The 13,903-nt window shown below is 41.2% G+C and overlaps 1 protein-coding gene across 1 annotated transcript in view; it reads left to right on the top strand.

Annotated features, from left to right (window-relative positions):
• AGBL3 (AGBL carboxypeptidase 3) overlaps positions 1-13,903 on the top strand; it is a 204,412-nt gene that overhangs the window by 146,779 nt on the left and 43,730 nt on the right. Inside the window, exons 11-14 of the mRNA XM_073621778.1 lie at positions 1,393-1,502; positions 2,184-2,250; positions 2,547-2,636; positions 10,223-10,291. Coding sequence (XP_073477879.1) covers positions 1,393-1,502; positions 2,184-2,250; positions 2,547-2,636; positions 10,223-10,291 — 336 coding nt within the window. The remainder of the gene's footprint in view (positions 1-1,392; positions 1,503-2,183; positions 2,251-2,546; positions 2,637-10,222; positions 10,292-13,903) is intronic.

The following is a 13,903-nucleotide window of genomic DNA, read 5'->3' on the forward strand; positions in this document are numbered from 1 at the left end:
GCCTCTGTGAACTGTCTAGTTCATCTGCATGATTCTTAAACACTGGATATAGGATGCCTTTGATGGTGGTTTGGTTGGACCAAATAGATTGCATTATACAAGGGAGATCAGCATTGCCTATAAGTGGGATTTGTAGATCTACTTACAGGACGTACCTGCCTAACCTTTGAAGCTATATGGATCTTGAACGCTTGCTTACTACCTTTCTGGTGGCACATCATCTTTGCGTTATCTATCCCAGCCTGACACTGCTCTGTAGCATTTTCATTTTTGCACCGTCTGCTCCTGAAAAAGCGGAACCACGCAAAACATATTGCCCTATATAAATGGGTGGTGGCATTCCCAGCTATCAATATTCTACAGGATTCTGATTGTCTGTCTTTGACGATGATACCATATTTGATTTTGTATTTTAATACATTTTTTTATTTTAGCTGTTGATTACTAAAAATGTTATTTTTTATGAAGAATGTTGTGGTGCCCATAAAGTCCATGGTTTAAAACAGAATTTCTGTTTGCAAGTATTGAAATTATATTGGGACGTGGCACTTTTGCATGATCAAGGTGAATGAGTGTCCACATCACCTCCCAGCGGCTTGTCATTATAGATTTGTGTCCACTATAGTTAGGGACCCAACACCAGCCTGTGGAAAATGAAGGAGTGGCAACCCAATGATATGACGCCTGTGCTCTTTCCTCTTGTAAGCATTGCTCTTTGCAACATTGGATGTGAGTGCAGGGTGCCATGACCCCCTACACTCATAGGATGTCCTCATTGTTCAGATTTGAATGATACTAGCTAGAAGAGGGGAATTTTGTAGCCTGAGCTGCTTTTTGTTTTAAACTCCTGCTGGAAGACTGTTTGTTTTTTGGCCAGAGTTGAGCTTTAAGGTATTAAAGTTGAATCAAATAATAACCCCTATATGAAACCGAGTATGTTTCATTTTTAAAAGCATTAATTAATATTTTGGAAAACATTAACATATGGGTAATGAGAAGAAATGTATTCCTGTCCATTCAATATATGTATTCATGTCCAGCAATAGCTAATGGAATGTGATTCACAACTGGAAGTATGTGGTAAACATTGGTTTTCACAAGGGCGCACTTTAGTAACCTTAAAAAACCCTACTGAAGAGGTTTACAAGAAACTTATAGACTCTCTTTAATAAGTTAAAGTTATGTGCAAAGTACAATAAACTATAGCAACCATCCAGAATTCCTCTCAACTCCTAAACTGAAATCTGATTGGTTGCTATGGGTGGAATCACTTTGTCCATCGCCGTTGATCTGCATTTCTTATTAGAAATCGTTATGTTTCTCAGTGAGCAGCATGTAAATGACAAACCCGATCTATGATGTTGCCAATAATAATGATTGATCTATTTCTAGTACATCATGTGTCTGAAAGAACTGGAAGATGAGGTGAAACAGAAAGTCAGTCACCAGCTAAGCTTAGACTCTGAAGCCTTTCTAGATATTCTTTCTGATCTGGACTCCAGGTAAGTGTTCCCTCCTCAGGAGTACAGGCCTTTTATAATAGTCAATAAAATGAGGAATGTACAAGAAATATGCAGTTAGAACCCATTAAAAAGTAATGAGGGTTTGAAGGCACCTACAGGGGGCAGAGATCTAGAGACAGAGGCAAGGGGATTAAATAAAAGGGCCTCTTTAATCAGAAGCTTACAGGATTGTGTTTATTAGTAAAAAAAATTAGTAATTCACCTAATTTTAAAGCATTCGCAATTCAGATTCACGTTTACCTGATCGTAAAAAACCCACAAAATCTGCAATTCTTATTCTTTAATGAAAAAAACAGGTCCCCAATTGATAATACAGCCAGTGTTATATTAGCAGGCACAACAGCTTTAAAGACTTGCCGTAATAGTGGCTATTCATAAACTTTATTCATAGTTCAGTACTGATGGCAACACAGTCCTGCTCCATCCTTGTTCGATGAACTGAAACTGAGGATTTTAGCCCAAAATGTAAACTTATGTACGCAGTAACTGCACCTGGCATGGCCAATTGTCTTCAGTAAAAAGCAAGGGATGATGATGGCGAGAAGACTGTGGTCAAAACTAGGCATACAATTGTTCTAGATCCCTAATTCACCATTATTTATTACTACGCCTCTTAGTTTAGTGCTGGGTACTAACTGATCTATCTTTGTTGGGTTTTAGCACTGGAGGCTCGGACAGTTCTGACTCTAATGATCCTCCTGCCCATCTGATGGAACTGGCATGTAAGGTGTGTCTTTAAAATGAGCAATTCTCTTCTGATGAACATCCATTTGCCTATGTGCTCAGCAATCTATGCATAGATCTCCAGTATTTCTCCCATGCTGCTTCCTCTTACTAGAACACGCTTCCACATACCATGCGCTCACTGAGCCTCAACATTTTCAAATGCTCTTTTAAAAAGCAATCTGTCTCATAAAGATCAATTGTGTGCATCAATACTGAATTTCTCATTCTCTGTTCTTTTCTCCTCTCATCTCCTTGTCACCTCTTCTTTCTTGCTTTCATGTGTTACCCTTTCTACAGGGGAGACCAAGAAAGAAGCTGCTGAAATCAAAGAGGGAGAGAAATTCCCAAAGGAAGCAACCCAAATTAAACCCTTTCCAAGAACAACTGGTAAATCCATTGCATTGGGATGGTTCTGAGCAGTTAAAGTTGCACATCAGTTAAAAGTGAAAATGAAAGCATATCTGAGCCCATAGTCCAAACCTTGTATACTGTTTATTGCAGCTTACCAGTCCTTAGATGTGATGGCTGCATTTTTTCAGGCATTTCTTCCTTTATTTTTACAGGTAATCCTGTGAATAACACACATCTATTCCTAGGGTGGCTTTACTCACTCTGCCACCGTGTCTATGGAGGGAGCCATGGTTGTCACTGAGACTAGACTTCAAACATGTCTTCCTCTCCATCTCTATTACATGGGGGTGGAAGAATTAGCAGTTTACAGAAGGAAATTAACATTGTTTGTACTTTTAGTTCACCTTACAGGAAGTGACAAGGATGCTGCATTTCTGACACAACCAACAGGTATTTTCTGTACCTGCTGAAATTGTTCTTAGCCTGCAAAATGAAAACTAATGAAGCCATCACATTTATGGACTAGTAATGTGGTTACAGTGAAGGTTAGGGTTTACAGGAAGAGTTAGTTTTGGGGTTCCCGGGAGGGTTAGTTTTAGGGTTAGAGGAACAGTTGGTGTTACAGTGAGGTTAATTGGCAGGGATGCAGGAAATAAAACCCAACATGCTCAAATGATGAAAGCTAATCTATCCTGTTTCTTACCATGTTCACCTGTCACAGCTCACCCCTTTTTCCATTATGTACCACATATTATGCATCGTCCCAGGCTGGTCTCGTAGCCATGGCTGTGATCTTAGTATATAGTGATGGCCTGTCCTTTCAGATCCCCTTCCAGTAGACCACCTTTTGAATGAAGTGGACTGCTACACAAAGCAAAAAAACTCACCAGGAAAGCAGAAAGAGGTCCTACCCTTTTCTACATAGGTGGAATTAATAATGTGGCCACTGAATATCTTTATTCTTTAGTGGTGAGTTTTGCCATACCTGGTGCACTTCTACCTACCCCCTTGGTTGACATATGATTTGGTGACTTTGTTTCAGGATGGATGGCTCTAAATGACACATATATATAAAAGTGGGTAAGTGGGACTTTAAATGAAGCACATATAATCATGTGCCTCCATCCCTGAATCAAGTAAATAGAGAGGGGAGTTTTGGGACTTTGAGTGAGGCAAGTGACAAACAGCTAGATAAACTATATGTATAATACCTTGACATGTTTATTGTCATAAGAAAATAGTAATGCAAATTAACAGTAAGTACATATGTAAAAGCCATTTCATATATACAGTGGAGCAAAAAAGTATTTAGTCAGCCACCAATTGTGCAAGTTCTCCCACTTAAAAAGATAATAGAGGCCTGTAATTGTCATCATAGGTATACCTCAACTATGAGAGACAAACCCAGACAATCACATTGTCTGATTTTTGAAAGAATTTATTTGCAAATTATGGTGGAATTAAGTATTTGGTCACCTACAAACAAGCAAGATTTCTGTCTCTAACAGACCTGTATCTTCTTATTTAAGAGGCTCCTCTGTCCTCCACTCATTACCTGTATTAATAGCACCTGTTTGAACTTGTTATCAGTATAAAAGACACCTGTCCACAACCTCAAACAGTCACACTTCAAACTCCACTATGGTGAAGACCAAAGAGCTGTCGAAGGACACCAAAAACAAAATTGTAGACCTGCACCAGGCTGGGAAGACTGAATCTGCAATAGGCAAGTAGCTTGGTATGAAGAAATCAACTGTGGGAGCAATAATTAGAAAATGGAAGACATATAAGACCACTGATAATCTCCCTCGATCTGGGGCTCCATGCAAGATCTCACCCCATGGGGTCAAAATGATCACAAGAACGGTGAGCAAAAATCCCAGAACCACACGGGGGGACCTAGTGAATGACCTGCAGAGAGCTGGGACCAATGTAACAAAGTCTACCATCAGTAACACACACTGCTGCCAGGGACTCAGATCCTGCAGTGCCAGACGTGTCCCCCTGCTTAAGCCAGTACATGTCTGGGCCCGTCTGAGGTTTGTTAGAGAGCATTTGGATGATCCAGAAGAGGACTGGGAGAATGTCATATGGTCAGATGAAACCAAAGTAGAACTGTTTGGTAGAAACACAACTCGTCGTGTTTGTAGGAGAGAGAATGCTGAGTTGCAACCAAAGAACACAATACCTACTCTGAATCATGGGGGTGGCAACATCATGCTTTGGGGCTGTTTCTCTGCAAAGGGAACAGGACGACTGATCCGTGTACATGAAAGAATGAATGGGGCCATGTATCGTGAGATTTTGAGTGCAAACCTCCTCCCATCAGCAAGGGCATTGAAGATAAAACGTGGCTGGGTCTTTCAGCATGACAATGATCCCAAACACACTGCCCGGGTAAAGAAGAAGTGGCTTCATAAGAAGCATTTCAAGGTCCTGGAGTGGCCTTGCCAGTCTCCAGATCTCAACCCCATAGAAAACCTTTGGAGGGAGTTGAAAGTCCGTGTTGCCCAGCGACAGCCCCAAAACATCACTGCTCTAGAGGAGATCTGCATGGAGGAATGGGCCAACATACCAGCAACAGTGTGTGACAACCTTGTGAAGACTTACAGAAAACGTTTGACCTCTGTCATTGCCAACAAAGGATATATAACAAAGTATTGAGATGAACTTTTGATATTGTCCAAATACTTATTTTCCACCATAATTTGCAAATAAATTCTTTCAAAAATCAATGTGATTGTCTGGATTTGTTTCCACATTTTGTCTCTCATAGTTGAGGTATACCTATGATGACAATTACAGGCCTCTCTCATCTTTTTAAGTGGGAGAACTTGCACAATTGGTGGCTGACTAAATACTTTTTTGCCCCACTGTATATATACATAGATAGGGTACAGTATATATACAATACATACAATAATGATGTATAAAAAACATGGTTACAGCCTACAATGCTTGATGCGTTTCATGGTATAAATCCACTACCTCAGGAGCGGATGCATCCACATGTCTGCAAAAGATACAAACACCAATAAAGTCTAGTTTTGACTCAAGCATCAAAAGAAGGATTACAAAAAGGAGGAAAAGGATGTCTAGTCCTAATTACTCACATGGAGCTAGAGTTGCACACTGGTGCGCAGTCATATTGGAACTGGGAGGGACCATCCCCAAACTGTTCCCACAAAGTTGGGAGCATGAAACTGTCCAAAATGTCTTGGTATGCTGACTCCTTAAAAGTTCCCTACCCCTGAAAAACAACCTCACACCATAATCCCCCTCCACCAAATGATTAGGACCAGTGCACAAATCAAGGTCCATAAAGACATAGATGAGCGTGTTTGTCGTGGAGGAACTTGACTGGCCTGCACAGAGTCCTAACCTCAACCTTATAGAACAACGCTGGGATGAATTGCACACCAACGTGATAGAAGTAAATTTTTTGAATATTCCATGAAAGGTACATGACACACACCACAAGTGCGATAGCCGCAACAGAGGTGGACGTGTTTCATCCAGCTACACTGTGCTTAATCATCACCTGTGTAGCTGCGTGAAACGTGTCCACCTCTGTTCAGGCTATCGCACTTGTGTGTGTCATGTACCTTTCATGAAATATTCAATAAATGGACTTCTATCATGTCGGCGTGCAGCCAATTTCTTCTATATTCTCTACGGACTAAGACTGGGATGCCAGTAAAGTTCATGTGCGTCTAAAGGCAGGTGTCCCAATACTTTTGGAAATATAGTGTACACACACACACACACACACACACACACACATTATATATAATATACAGTATCTCACAAAAGTGAGTACACCCCTCACATTTTTTTGTAAATATTTTATTATCTTTTCATGTGACAACATCGTAGAAATGACACTTTGCTACAATGTAAAGTAGTGAGTGTACAGCTTGTATAACAGTGTAAATTTGCTGTCCCCCCACCCCTTCAACCTCTGCAGCAATGCTGGCAGCACTCATACGTCTATTTCCCAAAGACAACCTCTGGATATGACGCTGAGCACGTGCACTCAACTTCTTTGATTGACCATGGCGAGGCCTGTTCTGAGTGGAACCTGTCCAGTTAAACCGCTGTATGGTCTTGGCCATCGTGCTGTAGCTCAGTTTCAGGGTCTTGGCAATCTTCTAGCCTAGGCCATCTTATGTAGAACAACAATTCTTTTTTCAGATCCTCAGAGAGTTCTTTGCCACGAGGTGCCATGTTGAACTTCCAGTGACCAGATAGTGAGAGTGATAACACCAAATCTAACACACCTGCTCCCCATTCACACCTGAGACCTTGTAACACTCCCTGTATCCAGGGAGGGAAAATGGCTAATTGAACCCAATTTGGACATTTTCACTTAGGGGTGTACTCACTTTTGTTGCCAGTGGTTTAGACATTAATGGCTGTGTGTTGAGTTATTTTGAGGGGACAGCAAATTTACACTGTTATACAAGCTGTACACTCACTACTTTACATTGTAGCAAAGTGTCATTTCTTCAGTGTTGTCACATGAAAAGATATAATAAAATATTTACAAAAATGTGAGGGGTGTACTCACTTTTGTGAGATACTGTGTATATGTATATATATATATATATATATATATATATATATATATATATATATACACATTTGTGCTCATAAGTTTACATACCCTAGCAGAATTTATGATTTCTTGGTCATTTTTCAGAGAATATGAATGATAACCCATTTTTTTTTCTTTCACTAATGGTTAGTGTTTGGCTGGAGCCATTTATTATCAATCAACTGTGTTTACTCTTTTTAAATCATAATGACAGCAGAAACTACCCAAATGACACTGATCAAAAGTTTACATACCCCAGTTCTTAATACCATGTATTGCCCTCCATCAATGACAGCTTGAAGTCTTTTGTGGTATTTGTGGATGAGGCTCTTTATCTTAGATGGTAAAGCTGCCCATTCCTCTTGGCAAAAAGCCTCCAGTTCCTGTAAATTCTTGGGCTGTCTTGCATGAACTGCATGTGTGAGATCTCCCCAGAGTGACTCAATGATATTGAGGTCAGGAGACTGAGATGGCCACTCCAGAACCTTCACTTTATTCTGCTGTAGCCAATGACAGGTCGACTTGGCCTTGTGTTTTGAATCATTGTCATGTTGGAATGTCCAAGTACGTCCCATGCACAGCTTCCTGGCTGATAAATGCAAATGTTCCTCCAGTATTTTTTGATAAAATACTGCATTCATCTTGCCATCAATTTTGACCAAATTTCCTGTGCCTTTGTAGCTCACACATCCCCAAAACATCAACGATCCATCAACGTGTTTCACAGTAGGAATGGTGTACCTTTCATCATAGGCCTTGTTGACTCCTCTCCAAATGAAGCGTTTATGATTGTGGCCAAAAAGCTAAATTTTTGTCGCATCACTCCAAATGACTTTGTGGCATTTGCGTAGTAATGGCTTTCTTCTGGCGACTCGACCATGCAGCCCATCTTTCTTTAAGTGCCTCCTTATTGTGCATCTTGAAAAAGGCACACCACATGTTTTCAGAGAGTCCTGTATTTCACCTGAAGTTATTTGTGGGTTTTTCTTTGTATCCCGAAAAATATTCCTGGCAGTTGTAGCTGAAATTTTAGTTGGTCTACCTGACCGTGTTTTGGTTTCAACAGAATTCCTCATTTTCCACTTCTTGATTAGAGTTTTAACACTGCTGATTGGCATTCTCAATTCCTTGGATATCTTTTTATATTCCTTTCCTGTTTTATACAGTTCAACTACCTTTTCCCACAGATCCTTTGACAATTCTTTTGATTTCCCCATGACTCAGAATCCAGAAATGTCAGTGCAGCACTGGATGAAAGATGCAAGGGTCTGTCAGGAGTCCAGAAACGCATTGACCCTTTGTACACACACTAATTACAAGTAAACAGATCACAGGTGAGGATGGTTACCTTTAATAGCCATTCAAACTCCTTTATGTCAACTTGCATGTTATCAGGCCAAAATCACCAGGGTATGTAAACTTTTGATCAGGGTCATTTGGGTAGTTTCTGCTGTCATTATGATTTAAACACAGTTGATTGATAATAAATGGCTTCGGCCAAACACTTACCATGAGTGAAAGAAAAGTTTTTGTGTTATCATTCGTATTCTCAGAAAAATGGCCAAGAAATCATAAATTCTGCCATGGTATGTAAACTTATGAACACAACTGTATATAGTATCTCACAAAAGCGAGTGCACCCCTCACATTTTTGTAAATATTTTATTATATCTTTTCATGTGACAACACTGAAGAAATTGCACTTTGCTACAATGTAAAGTAGTGAGTGTACAGCTTGTATAACAGTGTAAATTTGCTGTCCCCTCAAAATAACTCAACACACAGCCATTAATGTCTAAACCGCTGGCAACAAAAGTGAGTACACCCCTAAGTGAAAATGTCCAAATTGGGCTCAATTAGCCATTTTCCCTCCCCGGTGTCGTGTGACTCGTTAGTGTTGACCCTCGGGACCTGAGACCTTGTAACACTAACGAGTCACATGACACCGGCGAGAGAAAATGCCTGGTTTTCTCCACACATACCGCTTAGAATTAAGGCCAAAAAGCTCTATCTTGGTCTCATCAGACCAAAGAATCTTATTTCTCACCATCTTGGAGTCCTTCAGGTGTTTTTTTTAGCAAACTCCATGCACTGAGGAGAGGCTTCCGTTGGGCCACTCTACCATAAAGCCCTGACTGGTGGAGGGCTGCAGTGATGGTTGACTTTCTACAACTTTCTCCCATCTCCCGACTGCATCTCTGGAGCTCAGCCACAGTGATCTTTGGGTTCTTCTTTACCTCTCTCACCAAGGCTTTTCTCCCCCGATAGCTCAGTTTGGCCAGACGGCCAGCTCTAGGAAGGGTTCTGGTCATCCCAAACGTCTTCCATTTAAGGATTATAGAGGCCACTGTGCTCTTAGGAACCTTAAGTGCAGCAGAAATTTTTTTGCAACCTTGGCCGGATCTGTGCCTTGCCACAATTCTGTCTCTGAGCTCTTCAGGCAGTTCCTTTGACCTCATGATTCTTATTTGCTCTGACATGCACTGTGAGCAGTAAGGTCTTATATAGACAGTTGTGTGGCTTTCCTAATCAAGTCCAATCAGTATAATCAAACACAGCTGGACTCAAATGAAGGTGTAGAACCATCTCAAGGATGATCAGAAGAAATGGACAGCACCTGAGATAAATATATGAGTGTCACAGCAAAGGGTCTAAATACTTAGAACCATGTAATATTTCAGTTTTTCCACAATTCTGTGTTTTTCTGTCAATATGGGGTGCTGTGTGTACATTAATGAGGAAAAAAAATGAACTTATATGATTTTAGCAAATGGCTGCAATATAACAAAGAGTGAAAAATTTAAGGGGGTTTGAATAATTTCCATCCCCACAGTATAGTATGTGTTTTTGGTATTCTTTTCTAGAACAAATAACAACAGTGAATATAGACAGAGCTTCATTTTCAGATAAAATAAATACTTTCTGTCCCAATACTGAATTCTAAGGACTACTTGACTAATGATTGCAGAGGAAGATTGCTTTTAAAGCAATTCAGTAATGAGTGGATGATGTTTGTTTTGCCCAGGATAACAATGAAAGCACAAAGGACAAGGAAAGGACAGATGTTGAGGATCAACCAGCGCATGGTACCACCGTAAGGACTAATTGTATCTCAAAACTATTATAGAACTGATTGCTCTTATCCAAGATTATCGCTCTTAATAGGCATTTATTGAATGTTCTGATACAAGTTGCACTCAATATGGCCAGGTATGGTCACTTATGAGAATCTTTGTGGATGTTGTTTTGTTGCTAAAATGTTTTTCTTTTTTTTTGACATTACATGAATAACACAGCACATACATAAAGATGCTGCTCTTTCAAAAAAGTATATTACATAATAACATGGAGAATAAGGACAGAGCTACACAGGCAATTTTCAGTAACTCTTCAATAGTCACAGAACTAAAATTACTAACAATTAAATTAGAACCCCCAGCAGGTTTTCCTGCTATCTGGGGCTCCATTGGAAAGATTTCCTCTCACTTTATGTTCTGGGAACAGCAGACTGGAAGACGCCAGACAAAAAATGAGGGAAATCTGCTCCTGCTGCTGTCAGTCATAGCCAGTGAGGAGGGAGCAGGGGGTAGGGCTGAGCTTATGGACACACAGAGCTGGGGTTCGGGAGCGAGCACACCTGAGTGCCCCAGTAGGAAGTGGCTTCTTATGGGGGCACTTGGCAGGGAGAAACAACCAGGATCACTGGTGGGGGACCCAAGATGAGGCGGATAGGAGCTGTTCTGTGCAAAACCATTGCTGAGCCTCCATGACTGAAAGAAATAAAGTCCAATGGATGAAAGGGGCAGCCCAGGGACAGTGGGGCTGGATGATGCTAGACATCCTCAAACCAAAGGTGGGCTCTACCTGTCTTACTGCAGATTCTAATGCTCATTGTGGGAATCTCAGTGCACACTTAAATTAGAATAAGCAGTTCAGAACAGGAGAGGAGCCTTTACAACAGTGCAAGACTGAAGGGAAGGCTGGAGTTCAACCTTTACAAATTGTACAGTACAGAAAGTCATTGACCATGGGTTATATGCTGCTACCTTCAGGTGATGGGACAGGGATACTGGCCAAAGTATTCCTGCGAGCACTCCCTGTGCACCCTCGTATAACCAGAACCACTCCATGTGACTCCTTTTAGAACCTTTGGGGCTCAAGCGCTCTTTTGCCTGTCCACCATCTCCATTTAGTCAGGAGTATTACCCTAAGCCTACTGACCTCTTTAAAGATGATATGGAGGAAGTTGAGGTAGATGCAGATGAGGATCCTGCACAGGAATGTTCACATTCTGCATTTTATGAGACACAAGCTAAGGCTTAACACCTTATTCCCTTTGATGTAGTGTGTACTAGCCTTTGCCTAACAGCACCAGAATCTCCTATGCCTAAACAAGCTCCTGTGGGCACAAAGCAGTTAGCAAAATCTAGAAAGACTTTCCTCTTGCACATGCAAATTAACTATGTTTTGCAAAAGGATTGGCCAAATCTTAAAAAGGTATTCCTTCTTCTAAAACTATTTGAATATCATTCTGTTCATTCAGAACCTGAAGCATAGTAAACACAATTTACTATGCTTCAGTCAAGAATGAACACATTGAGTGAGTATGTTCACTATGTTCATTGAGAAAAGGAAGGTGCTGGTAAAGTACATACTTACTAGCCCTTTCCCCTAATCCCTATCTTGAAATATCCCCCACAGCAGCTGGGGGTAAGGAGAGAAGCTAGCAGCACTGTGGAGCCCGGGGGGGGGGCGGCGCAGGGGCTAACATGGGGGAAGCCTGGACAGTAGGAGAATCGGCATCACACACAGTGATTAGGATGTGCTCAGTGACATCATCACTGGGTCTCTGTGCTTATCAGTGCAATGCAGGCAGATCATAGCTGGTGGGAGGGGCCATCAGAGTGCTGTACATAGTTTCCTAAGAAAATCACAACACCTTGCCTCATTATTCCTCATAAGAGCCCTCAGCCCTGATACAAATAGTGGACTGGCTCTTGGGAGGAGTTATGCAAATATCTAAGTGCCTCGGTGGGTATATGTCAGTCTGGAGGAGTGGGTGTTCCTATGCAGAATGTATTTACATGCAGGCAACCCTATAGAACACTCATATGTGATGCTGAGTATTAATGCTTGAAAAATCCTAAATCCAATGAATGAAAGAGGCACGCCAAGGACAGTCAGGCTAGGGAGGAGTGGCCTTGATACGGGAAGTACTCCAGCCAGGAAATGAAGTGGACTTTATCAGGCTTGCAGCAGCTTCTGGTGCATAATGGACTGGACCCCATTGGAACATTTCCCCTTTGTTCCTGTTTGGGGACACCTATATTCTTTTGTATTTTCCCATTACTTTCTGCCCTGCCTGCCTATTCAAAAGTTAAGAAAAAAGTTTTGGCTTTAGCTACACTGATGCAAATACAGCATCAGTATAATGTGTTAAAAGAAAGATGCATGCATGCCCACAAGTTTGTATGGGGCATTTGCACGCTAGGTCTTATTTAAAAGTAGTTCTAGGCCATACAGGGTAAACACTTTTTGGGGAACCATTTTACCAGCTAAGGAGATAAAACATGTCACTGCCCCGCCTTCTTCCTCTTCTTCTAACTGCCAATGAACACCACCACACCTGAGCTTTTTCTCTCCAGTAAACCCACCCACCTCTCAGGTTACTTAGCAGCCATTCCCACTGGAAGCCTGACTTTAAGTTTCAGCTGCTGTGTGGCATCTTGCAAATATCGGGCAGTTTCACATCTGCTGAAACAAGTGAGATAAAGCATGTTATATATTGGGGTGGAAGTGTCCTTTAATAAGAGGAGGTTATTCACATTTTGGATCGGGGTCCAGCTGAAGTTAGATATTCACCTGAAAGAGTCTAAATTTGCTGTGCGGATGTTATAAGCATTCACACAGGCGCAACAAATGGTCGCTGTATTGTTTGTGATATGATTATCTCCTATGATTGTTAGCCCCAACTAGTGGCCATAATGTATTTTTTTCCTAAAATATCAGTTAAAAAAATTTTTTCTCTTTAGTATTTACAGGTGAAAATAACGTACATGTATGTTTTCCAGCTTCTTCCAGGTTCAGGGAGCAAATGTGTGCTCCCTCTGCTGACTCGCACTGTCACTGGCTAAAGCGCAATTTTGTCAGCAGGTCCCAGACAATGATTTTGGCTATGGACCTGCTGATCAGCTGTAGCCAATCACAAAACAGAGTCCTGTGTTTACAAACAATCTGGCTGCCTCTTCCCTCTGTAAAGCAGGGAGAATAAACAGCCAGATCTGTAAGTTAAAGCAGCACTCATTACACTTGTTAGGCACACAGTTGACTCCTTACTTACCCGTAGATGTTAACCCCTTCCCAGCCACTCTCATTAGTACAGTGTCAGTGTACAGTATTGTATCTGATCACTGTATTAGTTTAACTAATAGTCAGTATCAGTTAGTGTTCCTCCCAGCGAAGGTCTGTTAGTGCCAGATTTACTTAAATTAGCACAGTGTTGAATAGCAAAAAATGCCCTGGCCATGAAGGGGGTAAAGCCTTCCGGAGTTCAAGTGGTTAATGATGTTTCGCCAAAGGTACCTCTGTGGTTGACTGAAAACGAGGTACAAATAAGACAAAATAGGGGGTAGGGCAAAGACCCTGACAAAATAGGGGGCTGGGCAGCTACATGGCAGATGAGGTTCAGTATTGACTATGATTTACA

The sequence above is a fragment of the Aquarana catesbeiana genome, linkage group LG03, assembly GCF_042186555.1.
Source record: "Aquarana catesbeiana isolate 2022-GZ linkage group LG03, ASM4218655v1, whole genome shotgun sequence".
Lineage (NCBI taxonomy): Eukaryota > Metazoa > Chordata > Amphibia > Anura > Ranidae > Aquarana > Aquarana catesbeiana.